The 21,045-nt window shown below is 47.3% G+C and overlaps 2 protein-coding genes across 3 annotated transcripts in view; both read left to right on the forward strand.

Moving 5' to 3' along the window:
- NR3C1 (nuclear receptor subfamily 3 group C member 1) overlaps positions 1 to 20,016 on the forward strand; it is a 63,212-nt gene extending 43,196 nt beyond the window's left edge. For both annotated transcript variants that reach the window (XM_058848487.1, XM_058848488.1), the window contains exons 5-9: positions 3,591 to 3,869; positions 6,347 to 6,491; positions 11,239 to 11,369; positions 14,816 to 14,973; positions 15,767 to 20,016. In XM_058848487.1, the coding sequence (XP_058704470.1) occupies positions 3,591 to 3,869; positions 6,347 to 6,491; positions 11,239 to 11,369; positions 14,816 to 14,973; positions 15,767 to 15,919 (866 nt within the window). In that variant the 3' untranslated portion in view covers positions 15,920 to 20,016. The remainder of the gene's footprint in view (positions 1 to 3,590; positions 3,870 to 6,346; positions 6,492 to 11,238; positions 11,370 to 14,815; positions 14,974 to 15,766) is intronic.
- Positions 6,498 to 11,232, forward strand: LOC131583907 (keratin-associated protein 10-8-like). Its single transcript, XM_058848493.1, has 2 exons — positions 6,498 to 10,953; positions 10,992 to 11,232. Exon 1 carries the CDS (start codon positions 8,975 to 8,977, stop codon positions 10,106 to 10,108), a length of 1,134 nt encoding a protein of 377 aa, XP_058704476.1. The 5' UTR covers positions 6,498 to 8,974; the 3' UTR covers positions 10,109 to 10,953; positions 10,992 to 11,232.
- Positions 20,017 to 21,045: the final 1,029 nt, after the last annotated feature.

Consider the following 21,045-nt stretch of genomic DNA (forward strand, 5'->3'; position numbering starts at 1 on the left):
CCTTCCTTCCTCTTCTGCTCCCACCACTTTTCCCTGCAGGACCTGCCCTTCCAGGCACAGCCCCTCCTCAGGGGAGGGTGGGATGGTGCTGCTCCCTGTGTGTGTGTGCAGGAGGGGAGGCTACAGCCAACACCTGCACTAGCAGCTTCTGAAATAAATCCCTGAAGGACATGGATGGGCAGTGAGTGTCTGCCAGGAGCTGCATTTAGCTTCTGGACTCTCCCAGTGGGTTGGACCTCATCCTGCAGAGGTCAGAGCAGGACAGGCCTCTTGCCTCCTCCTGGTGTCCATGGGGACAGGTCACTGCCCTGCCAAGCATGGCTGGGAGCAAGGACGTGTAACAGGAGAGCCTAAAGGCAGCTTAAATAATGCCAAACCCCACAGGTTTGGTTTGGAGTGGAAAATAATGCACTTTGGTTAAGGTTGGTTTCTATTTTTTGTCTTCACAGTTGTTTTCAGAGTACATCTGTGATATTCATGTATTTATCTATGTGGAAAAGTGCTCCCATAGTGAGGAATAGCTCTCTAACTGTACTCTAAATGTGCTCCCATTGTAAGCTCTCCCCCCTGCATCACTTTCAGTGGACACCAGGATTGCTGTCTGTGGCTCCAGGCCATGGAATCAGAGAACTGAGGAAGGCTTTGGGCTGGGAAGGTGTCAGAGCTCATCCAGTCCCACCCTCCCCTAGCCCAGGTGGCTCCAGTCCCTGTGCAGCCTGAAAATGCAGAGCCATGATGGGCTCCTGTCACTTCTCCACGTGTTGGCTGGAGCCCTTCCAGCCTGGTTTGTCTGAATTTTGGCACAGAGAATCCTAGAGAATAGTGAGGTTCTGGAGGATGGATTTTGTTATATAAGTTGTTGGAGAAGGTGAGGAGAGGGAAGCTTTTATGGCTGAGAGGGAAAAGGAATCTAGAAACTCAGCAGCACAAAATGGAAGAACCCAGAGTAGTGTGAAAGGGTGAAAAACACCCTGAAAACGAGGATTTTTGGGACAGATCTGAACAGATGGAAAAGTGGTCATGCAGAAAAGCAAACTGGGAGGCAGCATAAAGTGCAGAAGAGACTAAAATCCAATTTATTTTATCCTGTCTATTTTAGGGTCACAGTTCAGGAATGACTGTTTAAAAGAGAATTTGCATGTTTTTTAGACAGTAATTTCTTTTTGAGAAGTCCCCAGCTGCATCCTCAGTGCATGAACAATGGTTATAGCAAACCAGTGAATGGTCAGAAGAGATCCCAGTATCCAGCCCATCAATCCTTGGGCCCCTTGCACTCACCTGACTTCCTGCTGGACTTCTTCCAGGAATTTTGGGGATATCTCAGTTTCTGCTGCCTACAGTGGATTTCACTGTTAGGTAATGGGTAAAAAACTATTTTATTTTAAAATTAATTCATTCATTCTATCATGCAACATTTTAATTGACCTCTTCTTGTCCTGAGTTTAAAGTGGCCCTTTCTAGTCACTTGATAATTTTCTGTTAGTCTTGTTTACCATAAAATCACCGAGGTGTTGGAAAAGACCTCAAGTCCATCAGTCATCCCTTTGGCCCTGCATATCATCCTTTTCTGGAACTTTCTTTTTTCTATTGCATGTTTTTTGGGGCGTAGGAGACTGGAAAAAATCAACCTAGCAAGCTGCAGGTACCAGAGATTTACACAGCACAGTGATGATATTTTGTACCCCAGCCTTCATTTCCTTGAGTTCTCATTTCCGCTGCCACCGTTAATTGGTGTTCCTTGGCACCCTTTCTCTTTGTGATGTGCTGGAAGAAAAGATTTATTGTTAGCTTTTATGCCTGTAAAAAAAACGGTCTCATAATTTTTTTGGCTTTTCATGCCACATTTTACAGTTAAACTTGGCAATTAATCAGTTTTTTCTGCAGTCTTCACTTGAAATTTATTTCACTTTTTTGAGGAATCTTTAGTTGTTTCTAATTCTGTGCCCGTGGCTGCCGGGGGCGGTGGCAGCTCCCTCGCCCACCTGGCTCAGGTGCTGGGGCCATCTGCCCCGGGCAGGGAGGAGGGAGCTCTGTGGCCTGGTGCCTGCCAGGCTGCACGAGCCTGGGGCTTGGGGGGTTTGTTTGTTTTGAACAGAAAATCTTGGATGCTTCTCTCTCCATGCTGAGCTTATCTGTGGGGGTTATCTCCTGTAACGTGCCCTAAGGAGCTGCCTTTAAATTAGCAGTCCTTTTATTATTTGAAAATTAATTGCAAGGAAATACATTATCTCAACCTTCTTTTTATTCTTTTTTTCTTTTTTTTTTCTTTTTTTTTTTTTTTTTTTTTTTTGTGAGGTACAGCTATATATCTAAGTCATGACTGGGAACAGCCTAATAAAAATTCTTGCATAATAATTTGTCTTATCAGATCTGTTTATTTTGATTATAATTTTATCAGCCTTTCTGGGCTGAAAATACTCCATCCAGGTGTCTGCAGGAAGCTGAAGGCATGTGCTTCTAAATTTAAGTCAAAGTTCATTTGCTCTTCAGAACACGGATAATGGGGCAAAAAAAAGCCAGAATATGAAAGGATTTTGAAGCAGCCATTTCAAAATTGAGACGAGAATAACAAGAAGCTCTTTGCTCCAAGGAATCAACTGTTGCTATTCCCTCATGGCAGGCTTGGCACATGTGGCCAGTCTACAAAACTTTGGGAAAATGCGATTTGTACAAGGTCTGTAGAGGATTCCTTGTCTTGGGCAGTTGTTTTCCGCAGGCTCTGTCGCAGCCAGAGGGAGAGGCGGCTCCAGGAGGGGGATTTGTGTGCTGGCACTGTGGGGTTGGTGCATTTTGGGTGCTCAGGGATTCTGAACAGGTCAGGGGAGCTTGGAGCACGACCACATTACGTGATGCTCGTATGGGCTACAGATTTATCTCAGAATTTCCAGAGCAGAAATCAATTAATTAACTGAGGCACCCAGGGAAGGAGCTGGGCTCCTTTGGTCTGGGTTAAACAGTGAGTTCCGTGTGGCCGCCTGCATCCAGGAGAGCCAGAGCCAAGCAGGAGACTCCATTAGGGACAAGATGCTAATAAAATTGTTGCTCCAACTTTTTGTAGTTTACAGTTAACATCTCTGTGTGATGTTTTATTTACTTGGCGAATGAGTTTTATGGTTTAATTACGCAGCAGTGATTTATATGCAAGAGAGCTGGCAAGAGAAAAACCTCCTCCTGCCCAGCATTTTTAAAAAAAACCCTGTTTTCCCTGGCTCGAGAGATCCAGTAACTTCTTACCCATTAAATATAGTTTTTTTTTCCTTTCTTTTGCCTAGTTTCTATGCTTGGTATTTAAAGGACCTTTTTAAGTGTGCAGTCCTGCAGATATTTTCAGTGGTGGGCTTGGGCCTTGTATTTTAGGGTCAGCCTTGTGAAGTGCCTGTAGACATCACCGAGCATTATGAAGCATTGGCGTAAATGTGTCTTTTATGAAAATGTAAAGTATTATTTTCACTATTTGGAATGAACATGAAATTCCTGACTCACGAGCCAACGCCGTGCAGGTTTCCCTGCCCTGCTGGCGTTTCTTCCGCCGTGTTTGTCTCCTGTGGTCACTTCCATGCCCTCAGCTGTGTCTTGCCCACCCTTTGCAGCTCGGAAGACGAAGAAGAAGATCAAGGGTCTGCAGCAGGGCGGCGCGGCGGGCACGCGCGAGGCCGCGGAGGCGGCCGGCAGCAAGAGCATCGTGCCCGCGTCGCTGCCGCAGCTGACGCCCACCCTGGTGTCCCTGCTCGAGGTGATCGAGCCCGAGGTGCTCTACTCCGGCTACGACAGCTCCCTGCCCGACTCCAGCTGGAGGATCCTCTCCACGCTCAACATGCTGGGCGGCCGCCAGGTGGTCGCTGCGGTCAAGTGGGCAAAGGCGATCCCAGGTAATGGCCAGACACGGGGAGTGCTGCCTGCAGCCTTCCTTTTCAACCTAAATCTGCCTTTCTTTTCCTTCAAAGCTGTTCACATGAGGTGTTGGTGCTACCAGGGCTTGTTCGTGGCTCAGGTACTTCTGGAGCAGAAAAGCAGAAAAAATTTCAGGTGCAAACATTTGTTTGCCACAAATTAGGTCATTTTACTCAAACACTTTGACCATTGAATATTAAAATTCTTCTTTAAATGGGTGTTTGTTGTAAAAGTATTACAGAGAATTGTTTGTATTAGCTCTGTCTCCACCTCAGATTCACAGAATGCCAGGATGGCTCGGGTTGGAAGGACCCTAAAGCCCATCCAGTGCCACCCTGCCATGGCAGGAACAACTCCCACTGTCCCAGGCTGCTCCAGCCCTGTCCAGCCTGGCCTTGGACACTTCAGGGATCCAGGGGCACCCACAGCTGCTCTGGGCAGTAAACAATTATTTCTTGGATATTTTTAGCCATGAGGTTCTCTTGACTTGTGCAGCCCAATATCTCTGTGCTGGCTCATTGGTCTGAGTTCCTGGGTGGATCTTTCCTGACTCCCCCTCACTGTCCAGCTCCAGGGTGGAAGTCAAGGTGTGATTTTCTCTCCAGCTCTGTTCAGACTGACTCTTACCTGGGCAAACAGGGAGGTTTGCTGCTGTTTTGGCTCCCACCTAAAGACACGGTGAGACAAGGAAGAAGTGATGTCAGATCTCAGCCTTGGACGTGACACGTGGCAACTGTCTTGGAGAGGCCAGGGCCAAGGGCTTGAGCTGAAGATGTTTGTTCCTACAGAACAAAGCCCAGTGTTTATCTCCCTCTCTCCCCTGTCAGTGCTGTTCACTACCTGTTCTCAAAAACCCTGGCAAAAACACCTCCATGACGCATAGGTTGCCCAAAAATAACATCACATAACAGGTCTGCCAAAAAAAAAAAAAGAAAAAGGCCTGATAATGAGATTTATGAGTCATAACTGTGTCTCTTTGAGCAGGGGAAATAAATTACCAGTGGGAAGGAAAGGCTGGAAAACTCAAATGCAGCTATGTCCAGCAGAGATGTGACTGGAGAGATTTGTGTGGGGTCTGGTTGACAAGGTGGGACAGGTGGGACAGGTTGGACTCAGTGATCTTGGGGGACTTTTCCAACCTCAGTGATTCTGGCATTCTGTGTCAGGGCTGTTTGCACTGGGCACTCGTGCTGAATTAGATCAGTCTGCTCTAGGAGAGGCCCACATGCACACACTTCCTTCTGGGACAGGTTTTTGGGAGACCATCTGGTATTCCCAGATCCAGATTTAGATTCCATTTTTTTATAAAACACTTCTCTGTTCATCATCTCTGCTGAGCAGTTTTTGTAATTAGCCAAACCCTTCAGGTTAGAGCTTATGCTCTCAATGAAAATGCCAATCTTCTCTTTAATAGCTACATTAATAGAAACTATTCTTATCATTTTTATCTCCTTTCTTTTGTTTGCTGAGGTGGTTCCTCATGAGTGTTTAATTTGTATATCCTGCTCCTGGTTGTAGCCCATCAGCCATGCTGACAGCACGCCAGCATTCCTTGCCAAACCCTTTAGTTGGGATTTCAAAATAATCTTTTCTTGGGGAGGGTTTGAGCACAGATTGCAAGGTTTGACCCAGAAAGACTGGAATCACTTTCAAACCCTTTCTTTGTATTTCAGGGGCGGTAGCTGGTCATTCCTGGTAACTCCAAAGCCAGGGGCTGTGTTTAGACCCACCAAGTTTGTTACACGTTCATCCACTGGCTCTGTCTCTTGGCACAGCTTCAGGAAGCAGCTCTTTAGATGTTATGAGCTCTTTAGATGTCAGATGCTTAATAAAAATAGATAAAATCAACTTGTATTCAGGCTCTAATAATGGCTCCGTGTGGCACTATGGTTTCTTGCTGAGTGTAGGCTGGATCTGATAGGAGCTGGTGCTGCAAATCCAAAGCTGGTGGCATTTTCAGACTCTTTGAGGGACCAATTGTCAGGTTTTACTCATTTCCTCCCTGTTCAGTTGGCTCTGATCATGCTGCATGTGAGATTAGAAGCAGTGATGCTGGTAACTAATGCACTACTTACTTTGTAGGTTCAGTGTGCAATTGTTGTTGAATAAGAACAAAAATTGATATCAAATCCTTTATTGTCCAGCAGACTGCTCTCGTGAAAAGGAGCTAACCCTGTTGTTTTTGGAAGGCAGCCCAGTGAATTACAGTGTATGTGAGCTATAATTGCTGCCTTTTGTGATGTATCTGACTGACCATCCGTTCCAGATAACCACACACATCTGTTCTGTGATCTTTTAATATTACATCCCTTTTACTCCCTGTAGTACCTATGCACTGATAACACAGCAGTTGTGCTGCTCATAACTCTGCTCCTTTTCCAAGTCACGCAAATCTTCTGTCCTTTCTTGCTTTTTTACGACTGACACCGTCCCCCCTCCATTTTTATTTCTCCAGGTTTCCGAAATTTGCACCTGGATGACCAAATGACCCTTCTGCAGTACTCCTGGATGTTCCTGATGGCTTTTGCTTTGGGCTGGAGATCCTACAAGCAGTCCAATGGCAACCTGCTGTGCTTTGCTCCAGACCTGATCATTAACGAGTGAGTAGGAGCTGCTGGCACTGGGCTTTGCCTCGGGGGTGGATCCTGAATCCTCCCAGAGATCCCACAGCAGCCTCTCCTTTCCCACTTGTTTTTTTCCAGCAGCTTGCTTAGCGTTTTTCACTAAGTCAAACGGAAGGTAATTGAGATATTAAGGGTATTTATATCCAGAAGTTTTTGTGGGAGGTGTTTGTGCTTTAACATTCCATATTGTGACTGTTCTGCACCATTCACTAGAATCATTCATATTATCAGAGCCAACACAGTCAGAGCTAAAAATATGCCTGGGATGGAGAGAAAAGTTTGGCAAATTGCATAATGTTCTGTCTGTTTAGTGTATCAAAGTGGCAATATGGCCTCACAAGTTTGCCAGAGTGAAACATTTCTGTCTGATCTGATGAAATTAAGGCTGAAAAGACAAGGTTAGAGATGGAACAACCTGCCTGATTTGTGTTTTCTTGTGAACTTTCTTGTTAGCTTTCAAGCAAAGTTGAATGTGGTGGAATGCTTGAACATGTTTTTTCTTGCACCACACATCATTTTCCTTGTATTTTTCCAGGTTTATGTTGTGCAGTAATTTTGTGCTGTAGAAGAGGGGAACAGGGAATTTGGGATTGTTGAAGTGATTGGATCTTATTCACGTGTCTGTTTCCTGGTTTTGATATGAAGGCAATACCTTTAGCCTGCTTTGGCACAGTTTAATATTTTTGGTCCTGTATAATTTCAAAATCAGATCTCCCAAATACTTTCTGTGTTGTAAACAAATTAATGATTTTTACATTTTCTGTGGGATCAGCGATTTATATTTCATGTTTATTTATTCCCTTGCTTTTTTTTATTGGGAATATTTATCCAGGCTTTTATAAACTGTAATCATTGCCTTATAATAATAATTTCTTCTAAAAAGGCTGAGGAGGAGATGGCAGGTGAGGGCCCATCTGTGTACTTCTGTTTATTAAAGTGCTTAGAATGTGTCCCTGGAGCAGAATAGTCTCTGTGTGGTGGAATTGAAATAATTGATGTTGTCACTAAGTGCAATAACATCTAATTTGCTGTAAGTCAGAGGTCTCCTGCTGTTTTATCAGTGGGTCAAAACCACAGAGCTTCAGTGCTAGGTGTTGGAACTCTTGAAAACCCCCAGAAATGAAAGGGTAATGCTGTTACAGCAAGCAGTATTTCCCAAATTCCTTCCAGCTCCAGTTTGGTGAGTCGTAGATCAGAGTGACATTTGTTTTCAATAAAACACTGAGCTGACTGAGAGCGCTGCAGTTCCTTCCAGTGAGCTCCAGGCTCTCCATAAAACCCTCCGGTCGTAACTTTTTATGTCCCATCCCTCAATAAAACAGAGCCACCTCGGGGTAAAACCTGACAAACACCAAGTGAGACACGAGAGCCCTGCAGGGGAGAGCTGGGGGCTGGGGGTGGCCAGGGCAGGCAGACAAAAATAAACACCCTTGGGTTTGGGTGATGAGCTGTGCCCAGGGCAGGGGTAAAACCCACACCCGAGCACAGAGCCACTGCCATGGCTACAGGGAGCCATGGTTAAATCCTGGTTAATTCTCCTTGGGTGTGAGATGGGCTTTAGAAACCATTTATTCCATTTCTGAGACTTACCCTCGTGCTCAGAACAGTTCAGTGTCTTCAGCTTCACGAAGGGAAACTCCATCTCTGAGGGGTCTCCAGGACCTGGTGGTTCAGTTGGACATAACTACAGTTACTGATTTCTTTATGGGATTAATTAGACTTTCTTTAGCCTCATGTATCTGCTCAAGCATCTGAGCAACATCAGTCCTTCATGCATTTATCCTTGTGCCAGCCCTGTCCAGTGTGTTCCTGTGTATTTACTGCTATTTACAGGGAGTAACAACATCCAGTAGCTCGTAGTCTGTGGTGGGAAAGAGGATTAAATTCTCTTCTTATGTCTTAAACTGCCATACTAGTCATTTACTCAGTCTTCTCCTAAAAATGGGATATTTATTGAATATTCCACTTTTATGTCTGTACTCCTAGAATTTATTTATTTTTTATGGAGGTATGTCTATACTAGCTGGCAATTTTATATATGTTATACGTGTTTTTATACACACACACATGAAACTTGATTCAAGCTGTTGAAAAGTTTGGCAGCTGAATAAATCTTAGGCTTTAGGCCATTATTTAGTACTTGGAAAGGGTTTAAACCTGTGATTTTGCAGTATTGTATAACTGTTTCCCCAGTTTGTGATTGAAAACATGCCCTGCTGGAACTGGCACTGGTTCTGTCTCAGCTTTCGTCCCCTGGGTATGACACAGGGTGCCCAAAATTACAGTGAGCAGAGTGACGATGCACAGTTGTGTTCATGGAGTAGCAGATGCCATTTCATTGCTGTCCAGCTTGAGGCAGAGTTCCTGGAAGTCCTGGGCCCCGGGGTTTTGCCTCTGGTTCCTTGCTCGTCACTGGAGCTCCTTGCAGGGAGGAGTGAGGTCACGCGTTCGTGCTGCTGATGTCCCGTGCTGTGCAGGGTGCCTGTGCTGCTGCCTTTGAACAGCAAAACAAGTGCTGGCACTTCTGTGAGCACTGTTTTGGCAGTTCCCTTTTTCCCCACATTTTTTCCCCGACATTCTTTTGTAACTCCTTGTGTGGAGTCGGTGCCATCTGGTTTTCAGAACAGCAGCATCTTGTTTCCTGGGGTTTGGTGCTGTGCAGCTCTGCTGAACCCAGTGACTGGGAGCTGTGCAAACCCTGCCGTGCTTCCCTCGCCCATGTGTCCATCCTGTGTCCATCCTGTGTCCATCCTGTGTCCATCCTGTGTCCATCCTGTGCCCATCCTGTGTCCCTCCTGTGCCCATCCTGTGCCCATCCTGTGCCCATCCTGTGTCCATCCTATGCCCATCCTATGCCCATCCTATTATATCCATCCTGTGTCCATCCTGTGTCCATCCTGTGTCCCTCCTGTGTCCATCCTGTGTCCATCCTGTGTCCATCCTGTGTCCATCCTGTGCCCATCCTGTGTCCATCCTGTGTCCATCCTGTGTCCATCCTGTGTCCATCCTCTGTCCATCCTGTGTCCATCCTGTGTCCCTCCTGTGTCCATCCTGTGTCCCTCCTGTGTCCCTCCTGTGTCCATCCTGTGTCCATCCTGTGCCCATCCTATGCCCATCCTATTATATCCATCCTGTGTCCCTCCTGTGTCCATCCTGTGTCCATCCTGTGTCCATCCTGTGCCCATCCTGTGTCCATCCTGTGTCCATCCTGTGCCCATCCTGTGTCCATCCTGTGTCCATCCTGTGTCCATCCTGTGCCCATCCTGTGCCCATCCTGTGTCCATCCTGTGCCCATCCTGTGTCCATCCTCTGTCCATCCTGTATCCATCCCATGTCCATCCTGTGTCCATCCTGTGTCCATGCTATTATATCCATCCTGTGTCCATCCTGTGTCCATCCTGTGTCCATCCTGTGTCCCTCCTGTGTCCATCCTGTGTCCATCCTGTGTCCCTCCTGTGTCCATGCTATTATATCCATCCTGTGTCCCTCCTGTGTCCCTCCTGTGTCCATCCTGTGTCCATCCTGTGTCCATGCCCATGCCCATGCCCCAGGTGCTGCCAGGCCTGGGCTGGGACACAGGGTGGGTGTTTTAGGGGCTGAGGAGGGGGCTAGGGTGGAGCAGGCTGTTCAGTGGCAGTTCAGCTGAGAAGGCAGATGTGTGGTGTGTTTCCATGAGCTGAGTGTAGCAGCCCAGGAGGTGTTACACTGCTTTGTGTGTGGGGCTGGTGAGTGCCCTGTGCAGAGGGGGGATCCTGAGCAGGCAGAGCCCTGAGCCCTGCCCTTGTCCTCATCTGTGTCCCCAGAACAGCTCCTGTGCCAGCTGAGATCATCTGATGTGCCCTGGCCAGGATGGGCCTGGCTGGGAGCCGTTCCCAGAGCTGTGCCAGCACTGGGACGAGGTGGATCAGGCTCCCTGTGCCCTGACACGGGGCACAGAGCTGCCCTGGCTGAGCACGGGGCTGGGGCTGATCCCCTGTCCTGGGAACTCCAGCTTGTGTGGCCTCAGCACTGCCCCAAAGCTCTGTGTCTTCTCTGGATCCTCGGCCGTGTGGACGGGGTTCTGTTCCCAGCAGGCAGAAACAAACGACAGGCTGACCCCTTTCATAATGTTTATTTTAACCTTCTGCCCAGAAACGGGCACAGTTTTACATGAGGAAAGCTGCTGAGCCCTGGCAGAGAATGGGTTTAAATAACTTAATTTAAAATATGTGAGATGCCCTCTGGTGCAGCCCAGAGGGGCTGGGACAGCGTTTGCCACCCGGCCAAGTGGTGGCTTTGTGTCAAGTGCCCTGAAAACATCCCACAGCCCAGCATTGCCCTTACTGCTGTTTCATGCAGCATTACCCCGTGTGCACTTTGCTGCTCCTTGGTGCAGGAATCCAGAGGTGAGGCCGGGGTGTCAGTGCTGCTGTCAGTGCCCACAGCTGGAGCTGTAGGTGTGGGGCAGTGCTGCTGAGAGCAGAGCTTGCTGCTGAGAGCAGAGCTTGCTGCTGAGAGCAGAGCTTGCTGCTGAGCCCTTGGTGCAGACCCTTTGTGAAGGCACTGGGGCTCAGGATGGCTCAGTGCTCATCCCCAGGGCCAGAGTTTGTCTGTGGCACCAGGCAGTGAGATCCTCAGCTGTGCCACGGCTCACATACAGCTCCTCATCTGCAGCACAGAAAAACACATCCACAACGTGCAGATAGCCAGACACTTCACTCACTCCTGTGCTTTTATTCCTCAGGCAGAGAATGAATCTCCCATGTATGTATGAACAATGCAAACACATGCTCATGGTGGCCCGAGAGCTGTCCCGGCTCCAAGTCTCCTACGAGGAGTATCTCTGCATGAAGACGTTGCTTCTCCTCTCTACAAGTAGGTGAACAGCTCAATACCAAGCTTTTTGCTTCTGCAGAAGTATGTGGTGGATTTGCAATAGATACTGTGAGATGGATTTGTACAATATGCTACATGCTGGTTTTTATCTTTAGGTAGGATATGCTGGAGTTAAACAAGTTACAGCTTAGTAAATTCTGTCTGTGCTGCGTGAGAGTTCAAAGTGCAGTGTCAGAAAGAGTCCCTTTAGAATATGCAGAAATAAACTGAGACAACAGAACTAGTACAAGTGATTGTGTGTAAATACCTTTCACAGTGTTGCTTTTCCCCTCTGCTGATTTCTCTGGTCACCAGTGGCTTTGTTCTGCTGGAGCTGGAGCTCCGGGGATCCGAGCTCAGCCCAGGCTGGGCTGCAGTCCAGGGACTCACACAACACAGAGAGTGTGAGTGTGTGAGTGTGAGTGTGAGTGTGAGTGTGTGTGTGAGTGTGTGTGTGAGTGTGAGTGTGTGAGTGTGAGTGTGAGTGTGAGTGTGTGAGTGTGTGTGTGTGTGTGAGTGTGTGTGTGAGTGTGAGTGTGAGTGTGTCTGTGAGTGAGTGTCTGTGAGTGTGTGTGTGTGAGTGTGAGTGTGTGTGTGTGAGTGTGTGTGTGTGTGTGTGAGTGTGTGTGAGTGTGTGAGTGTGAGTGTGAGTGTGTGAGTGTGTGTGTGAGTGTGTGTGTGAGTGTGTGTGTGTGAGTGTGTGTGTGTGAGTGTGAGTGTGAGTGTGAGAGTGTGTGTGTGTGTGTGTGAGTGTGTGTGTGTGAGTGTGAGTGTGTGTTTGAGAGTTTGTGAGTGAGTGTGAGTGTGTGTGAGTGTCTGTGAGTGTGTGTGTGAGTGTGAGTGAGTGTGAGTGTGTTTGAGAGTTTGAGAGTGTGTGTGAGTGTGAGTGTGTGAATGTGAGTGAGTGTGAGTGTGTGTGAGTGAGTGTGAGTGAGTGTGTGTGTGTTTGAGAGTTTGTGAGTGTGTGTGAGTGTGAGTGTGTGTGTGAGTGTCTGTGAGTGTGAGTGTGAGTGAGTGTCTGTGAGTGTGTGTGAGTTTGTGAGTGTGTTTGAGAATTTGAGAGTGTGTGTGTGTGAGTGTGCTGGGGTGGCTGTGAGCCGGGCACCTCGCTCCAGCACAGCCTCTGTGTCCTGGGAATTCCCATCCCATCCCATCCCATCCCATCCCATCCCATCCCATCCCATCCCATCCCATCCCATCCCATCCCATCCCATCCCATCCCATCCCATCCCATCCCATCCCATCCCATCCATCCCCATCCCATCCCATCCCATCCCATCCCATCCCACGGTCACAGGATCCCGAGGGAGCTGCCTGAGGCAGGGGCTGAGGTGTTCCTGCTCCTGCCTGGCACGAGGGCCTGGCTTCAGAGCAGTGACAGAGGTGCCAATGTGTTTGAAGGGTTGCAAGAGCAGCAGAGCAAGTGAAGATTTGTCAACGTACTTCCGTAATTCTGCACCATCCTCATCAGGGAAGGGACCTGAAATGTGATGAAAAGTAAATATTATTAAGTTTATTACATTGAGGGTGTAAACATTCCTTATCTTTAATTTTTACAGTGAATAATAGCATTGATTCTTACACAAAAACGAGAATTTGTTCACCTTGGGCTTTTTGCAGATAGGAGCAGGAGGGTTGGGAACCCCAGCACTGCTCACGTGTCAGGGCAGGGGGTGATGGTGTGGGCAGGGCAGTGTGAGGGTGCCATGGCCAGTTCCCCCAGCCTGGCAGTGCCCAGCACTGCCTCACTGCCAAGCCCAGAACTGGGACAAGGGCTCTTTTCAGAGGAAACTTTCAGCCTCTCATGGCCGTGGGCTTTGTAGGAACTTAAAACTTCCCTGAAACTGCAGATTTCAAACAGTTCCTGTTTGATTCTGAAATCTCTCCCAAAAATTCCTCAAGTGTTTTGGGTGTGGTGTAGGCCAACTTTCCTCACAGGAGCTGGAAATTTCCATGGAGAAATTTCCATGGCAGAAGTGGTGAGGAGGCAGCTCTGGCAGGATTCAGCTCCTCCAGAGCTGGCACTGCCCGAGGCCTCTCCACTCGATTTCCAGTGGGAGACAATTCATCTTCATTTTGTTAAGCACATACATTGTGTGAGTGTATCATCAGGGAACTTCTGCAATTGAATAGCTGAGATTTCTATAGCTCTTTAATCCACGACTTGACAATTTGAATTTGTTTATTGTGTTTCTGTGTTAAGTTTTCCAAGAGAAGATGAGGAGGAGGAGGAGTGAAGCAGGAATCCCACACAGGTCTAGACTTGTAGCTCACACACAGACGTAGCTCAGAGACCTTTTCCACGTGAAGTATTGAAACGATTGGCAGGTTTCATCTTCTGTGTAGGCAAAACAGATGGGAGACTTCATTCCAGAATCTCTGAGATGCTGAAAGTGCAGGGAAGGAATTTCCTAAGGAAGGGAATGTGCTCTATGGCCTCTATCCTCCTGTTGTGCTTTTGGTCACCTTTGTCTCAGCTCTTTCCCTCCTCTGTCTTCAGCTCTCTCACTTCCCCGAGGTGATCAGAGGCCTCTGAGGAAGCAGCTGAAGGAGTCCACGTGCTCCTTTTGTCCTTGGCCTTGGGAATGACCATCCCCACAGGAGGCACAGGGACTTCACCTGGAGTTGAGTCCCCAGCTCGTGGGTTGCTGTCCCCAGCTGCTCATCTGCCCAGCACTGTCCCCACGTGCCATGGCTGTCCCAGAGGAGCTGTGTCCGTGCCCAGATTCCCCATGGCTGCTGCAGTCTGTTTGCCTTGCCTGGAGCTGTCACTTGATCCATGTCAGGAGGCTCAGAACCAGATGATCTTTCAAGATCCTTTCCAAGCCAAGCCATCCTGTGACCCTGCCCTTGCTCTTCCCTGGGCACGCAGAGGTTTTATGGAACCTTCCTAATGTCACATTTCCCTGGAGCTGGAGAGCACAGGAGCTCCAGCCCTGGTGGTTCTCCATCAAGGGCTGGGTGTTGCCTCTGTGGTGCAGTTCCCTTCCCGCTGTTTTTTGGTGGCATACCTTTGGAGGCTTTTATTTTTTATTTTCAGCAGGCCTGTGCTCTGTGTTTGGCTGGTCACTGTCCCATCCTGCTCTCTCCTTCTCTCTCTGCTGTCACTTCAGTCAGTCCAGGTCCTTTTTCTTTCACTCATTTTCACAGAATCACAGAATGGTTTGGGTTGGAAGGGACCTTAAAGCTCACCTCATTCCACCCTGGCCTTAAACACATCCAGGGATCCAGGGACAGCCACAGCTTCTCTGGACAGCCTCTGGCAGGGCCTCCCCACCCTCACGTGGAAGAATTCCATATTTTAGCCTAAATTTCCCCTCTTGCTCCTTGTCCTATCACTGCAGCTCTTGATGAAGATTCCCTCTGTGTGTAACTAATGTAAGAGAACTCAGAGCGTGTGACAGTTGAGTTTTGCAGTGTTGTGAGGGTTGGTGTCCATGTTGCAGTTCCCAAGGAAGGCCTGAAGAGCCAGTCCCTGTTTGAGGAGATCCGCATGACGTACATCAAGGAGCTGGGCAAGGCCATCGTCAAGAGGGAAGGGAACTCCAGCCAGAACTGGCAGCGATTTTATCAACTGACTAAACTGCTGGACTCTATGCATGATGTAAGTCCTGACAGGAATGCTGCAGGCATTCCAGAGAAATCCGTGTGGGGCGGGGACAGCGAGCTCCTCCAGCTCCCTTCATTTAAAGGGGCAGATATTGGGGAGGAGGAGGAGGAGGTCGTGCTCCTCTCAGGCTGCCTCTGCAGCACAACCCACAGCAATTAATTGTATCATTAATCTCATTTTCAGTCTCTCCAGTTTTAAAAAATTACATTGCTTTAAAAAGGAGGAGCTCAGGAACTGTAACTGACTTTGCAGTAGAAGCAGAAATGTGATGTTTAAAAGCAGTCTTATCTCAGAGCCCAAGAAGTAAAGAATTTATGGAATAGCTTGAAATTCCATTAAAACAATGCCTCAGCACTATGTGTGGTGGTAGCAGTGATCTAATTTTGAAGGAATTTCCAGTTCAGACTGTCTCCTTTGGCAGTTTAATTCCAATTACACATGTAGCACAAAGCAGTGTTTAAGACAAGGGTAACTTTGAGACCTCAAAATTACTGTTTTTTTCTTGTTCCTGTACCAAGCACCTGGAACAATCTCATTTAGCTTATCCATGTGTGTGTTATTTATCTGCTGGAATGGGAATTGGTACCAAATCTCCTCAGTGTTTGTAAAGCCTTGCACAGTCTGGTTTCTATCAGAGTGCCATGGACAATTAATTAACGAACTAAATGAGGATTCCTGTGCACATCTTGCCCGAGCCCCATCCTGTGGGCAGGAGCTGGGGAGGAGGGAGGTGAATGTTCTCTGAACATCTTCGTGTGCAAGTAATTCTTTGTCTTGTCACTCGTAGGTGGTTGAAAATCTTCTGAGCTTTTGCTTCCAGACATTTTTGGATAAATCCATGAGTATTGAGTTCCCAGAAATGTTGGCAGAAATCATCAGCAATCAGATACCAAAATATTCCAATGGAAATATCAAGAAGCTCTTGTTTCATCAGAAGTGACTGCCTTAACACAAAGGGTTGCCTTAAGAAACCGTCACACGATAGCTTTGTTTTGTAAAGAGAAAACCTACAGAACTTGTTCCTTTTGTCCTCGCAGGTGTTTCTTTTGTAATTATGCACTACATGTGGTTTACAGAGGGCCAAGAGTTAGGCTGGAGAAGCAGCGGATTTCTCGCCTTTTGGGAAAGAATTGGGGAGAAAGGAAAGGAAAAGATCTGGGTTTTGGCAGAAATTTTCTCTCTCCCCTCGTGCACCATCCCTGGATGCATCAAACCACCAGTGACAAGCTCTGAGGCTGTTATGAACATTCTGCTAATTAATTAATTAATTGCTGCAGTTGGCTGAAGACAATTTTTTAGGCTTTTTTTTTTCTTTTTCTTTTTTTTTTTTTTTTTTTAGTAAAGTGTTTTGGATTTATTTTTTTTTTTTTTTAAAGTTAAGGTAGTATTTTGGTTTATGCATGTAACCTGAAGAAAGTTTACAAGTGTATATCAGAAAAGGGAAGTTGTGCCTTTTATAGCTATTACTGTCTGGTTTTAGCAATTTCCTTTAACTTTATATACCGTGAACTCGGCTTGTTCATTTTTTCTTACATAATTTTTTTGTAATACTTCAAGATGCCTATTGTACAGCTGGTTTTTTAAGGTGGGGCAGCTCGTAGCTTTCCTAAACGACCTCTAGACAGTAAATACTCGAGTAGATTCATGTGAAAACTGGGTTGGGCTTTTCTAACCTAATGCTTTCAACTGGCAAAGTGGCCATAAAAATTGGGCTTTTTCTAAGGGCCAGGGTGGGTGGGAGAACACTCTCAAATCTCATTTCAGTAGATCCGGATGAAACAGATCCTTTTGGTACATTGCAAAAGTGTTGGATATGCAGATTCATAGAAAATTAACCCAGTCCTAACTGGATGTAAATGAGCAGGTTATTTTATATATTGGAAAAAAAAAAAAAAAAAAAGGAAGCCTGATTTTTGCATATGATGCAACAGCCATAACGCAAAGAGTCACGGGCTGCATTGATGCCAAGAAGATCAGTCCTGACTTCCCATCAGGAAATTTTCAGGAAAATATGCATAGCTTCAGAAAAGTTTACTTCTGTGTGGAGAAACTCCGTTTTCCATGCACCTAAAGCTGTCATCACACAAGTATTTCTGGAGACCCCAGGGACAGGGGAGGACGTGTGAGTGCACCCGGGGACTGGGGTTGTTCTCCTGGAGGATTCCAGAATCCTCCTCTCCGGGGACTTGTCCACGCAGCTGGGACTGGATCTCCCAGCTCCAAACTCGCCTGGTTAGAGACCCAATTCCACATCTGCACCCTTCACTGACTGCTCCATCCTCTTTCCTGGAGAGCAGGAGAGCTCCGCTACTGAGTTCGTGGTCTTAGAGTTGTTCGTCAAACTTTCTGTCTTTGTAAGGCTGCAGCCCTTCACATTGAATTCCTGGCGTGCCATAAATTCCCATAGGCCTTGTGGATTTCTCCTTGTTGCCATTGATGAGGATATTTTCGACATTTAGAAGCTGTAGTAGCCTTTTCTACGTGCACCTTAACAATTTTCTGTATCTCAAAACTGAAATATTTACTATGCCACTCTAAAATTTGATTTTTACTCAAAGTGGCCAGATCGTTTGTGTAATAGAAATGAGAAAGATCATCTGAGAAAATACAAAACCTAATATATTTTTATATTTAGTTATAGTTTCAAATATGTATAATCGGTATATTCGCTGATCCAAGAAAAAAAAGGGAAGGGCTACTGCAGCTTTAAAAGCAATTTATTAAATGACTGTAAAATAGCTTGTATAGTGTATAATAAGGATGATTTTTAGATGACAGATTGCTTTATCATGATACATGTAATTATATTTTTTGTAGGGGTCACAGATTCTGAGTGGAAACCGCCGCGTGCGGTTTGGCCGGAGGCAGCCCCGGGGCTGTCGGTGTTGGTGTCCAAAGAGGTTTTGTGTTCCGAGGGGGAAACCTGTGCTCCGTGGGTGTGTGTAGGCTTGGGTTGTGTTTCTGGAATCACTGTGTACAATTCCCCTTGGTTTGGGGTGGGATACTCCTATCTGTATGCTCGGGAGCCGCTCCCGAGGCACGGCTGAAGAGACCCCGCTGCAAACCTGGCGCAGCTCTGCCGGGGGCTCAGGCACAGCCTCCCTCCCACAGCAAAAACAGCTTAGAAATTGGGCAATAATCCACATCCAGGTGCCAGCAATATGTAAATACAGAGCGTGGGGTGTTCACAGCACATTTCTACATTGAGCAGACCTTGGTTTCCAAATGAAAGAGGAAACTCAATTCTCATCCTTTCTTAAAGCTCTTTTTGAATGTTATACCTATTAAAAAAGATCCTATATTCAGTACTTTGGAGTAAAATAGCATCTTTAATAAAAGAAAATAATCGCTCTCATCTTTGATCTGTAAGGAAGATGTACATTTTGTAATAGGTAAAGGTCAGGATTTTAATTCCAACTTCCAGCCCAAGTCATTGGGAATCCTCCCGCGCCCGTTTGCGATACAGATAGGAGTTTGTGGGGTTGGGGGGGCTCTTGGGGTAGGGGAAGTGTGCTCTTACTTTGGAGAATGTTTTATAAACTTGCATCCCCAGAGCCCTCGTTGGGAGCCTGGGGACAGCGTGTGCGGGTCGGGGTGCAGGGACCCCAAATTGTCGTTTTTGCCAGCAAAAGCAACTGCAGCGAGCTCCAACAGACGGTGGAGTCGGGGTTGGAACCGGATGAGCTTTGAGATCCCTTCCAACCCAAATTCTGGGGTTCTGCGATCCCCCCGCGAGAGAACCGGTCACAGAGGAGGAGAGGCTCTCTGCCCCTTGTGTCTGTTTGCCTGTATATTCATTTTCAGTCTCTGGATTTAAGGAAAAACAAAGGAAACTGTGATGTTAGAGGAAGAATCGTCCTGTACATGCCGTTCAGTTTGAACCTCACCAGTGAGACTCCGTAGTGCTGTAGCCAGCAGTGAGAAGTCCGTGTCCTGTTATCCGTGGTCCGTGTAGCAGTGGGGAGTCCCTGCACTCTGGATAAAGCAGGGAGAATTCGGCCCTTGAGTGCCTTATCACAAAGTGCACGGATCCGCCGGCGCGGCGGGGGCAGCTCAGGATCGCAATGGCCTTAGGGGGACAGCGGGACGGGGACACGGGGACACGGGGAGGGCGGGGGGCTGGGGACCGCTGCCAATCCATGCCGAAAAGTGACCTCGCCATTTCCACAGGAAAAGGTAGGGAAGGAGGAAGTGCCTGGATGAACGTGGGCTGTGGGAAACATCCTGCGGGCCCAACTTCAGAGAGGGAGGACTTCAGGGACATGATTGGAGTGAGATTTTATAAAGATTGGATTATTGTATCCCTGCAAGTGTTCAAGGCCTGCTTGGACGGGGCTCGGAGCAGCCTGGTCCGCTGGAAGGGGGGAAGAGATGGGCTTTAGGGTCCCTTCCAGCCCAGTCCAGTCTGGGATCCCATCTCCACGGACCAGGCTCGCTCTGCCCTTAGCCCAGGCTGCAGCCAGGCCTTGCTGAGCCATCGATGTTTCATAGGAACCAAATTTTCCGTGAAGGTCGAGGGCCTCTCCAGCCAGAGGCCTCGTGTCCGAGGGAAGGCTGTGAGCGTGTGGGAACGCCCCACCTCCAACCCCCTGCCCACAGCAGAGGCAGAGATGGGTCATTACTCTATTTTGTATATTAAACAAAAAGATATATACTGGGGACAAATCCTATATCATACCAGTGTATGGCATTATTAAAAAAAAAAAAAAAATCATTATTTTTATCACAGCAATTTTAAACAGCATTAAAAAAAAAAAATTAAACCAGTGACTCCTGTTTAAAAATAAAAGTTGTAGTTTTTTATTCATGCTGAATAATTCTGTAGTAACAAGTCTGTAGTTTTCACCTACTCAGTGAAATGTTGGACTGTAAAAGCTTGTGTGGAATTGTTGAACATTTATTTTTTCATTTAAATTTGCTGTTCTGGTAATACAAAGCCACACATCTGTACAGAAGTTGCAGTAAATGTGAGCCATTTACAGCAATGCCGAATAATGGACAGAAACCATATAATAAAATTCTGCTTTTTTCATTAAATGGCTCCAAAATGCTTTTGTGGAGTTTTTGTCCTGGAGAGGGTTGGGTCTGACATGGCAGGGGAGGGACTCTGTGAGTTTGAGGTCCCTTCCAACCTCAGTCCCTCTTTAATTCTGTGATTTTAAATGTATTTTGTCCCTGCAGTGGTTCCTGACTGTCTGATACTCATCAGAAGGTGATAAAAGCTCCCTCCCAAGGCAGGTGCCAGGTGCCAAACATCAGTGACAGAAATGAAATGAACTGAAAAGCCTCGGGGCCCCAGGTGAGGGTTGGGACAGAGGTGCTGGGCAGGGGATGGGTGGTGGGGGCTGAGCTGCCCTGGGCTCCTGTGCAGAGACAGAAACCAGGAAAAAGGGAAAAGGAAAAGCAGCAGTGCTGAAAGGAGCCTCTCCCTGGCTGTGAAGATGCTGCACTTGGGTTCACAAAGTCTCAGCCCCGGAACAGAGGATGCTCCATGAAGCTCCTTCCCTGCCAGTGGCCGTCGGAGTTTTCAGAGTTTCCAACCCCTCAGTCACCAAAACCACCTCAGCCTCCCCCCCGAGCCACAGAGCGAGGCGTGCTGTAATAAAATCTCATTTAACTGCAGCAGAAAAGGCCGAGTTCCCAGCAGGGAATGATTTCTTTGAATTGCTTGCAATTAAAACAAAGCTTACATAAATTTCCCCTCGGTAATTCCCAAGCTGGAGGGCTGCGGATGGGGGGGTCAGAGGCAAGACAAGGATGGGATTTACGATAACCACGTTTATTCAGGCAGCAGTTATGGAGAGCTGCTGTGAGGAGAGGCATCAGACACTCAGAGAAAGCTGCTCAGTGGCTCATGGGCTCATGGTGAGAGCAGCAAGTTCTCAGTGTGGTCACATCCCAGCCAGAATCCCTTTGTCCCACTCCATTTACAAAAGCATTGATGTTGATACCAGAGATATCTGTGGCCCAGGATCCTTGCAGGGTTTCTGCCCTTCCCTCTGCCCCTTCCCGTGCTCCACTGCCCTGGGACACATCTGCTGCCCTCCCTCACCTGCACCTTGCTTT

The sequence above is a fragment of the Poecile atricapillus genome, chromosome 13 (assembly GCF_030490865.1).
Source record: "Poecile atricapillus isolate bPoeAtr1 chromosome 13, bPoeAtr1.hap1, whole genome shotgun sequence".
Lineage (NCBI taxonomy): Eukaryota > Metazoa > Chordata > Aves > Passeriformes > Paridae > Poecile > Poecile atricapillus.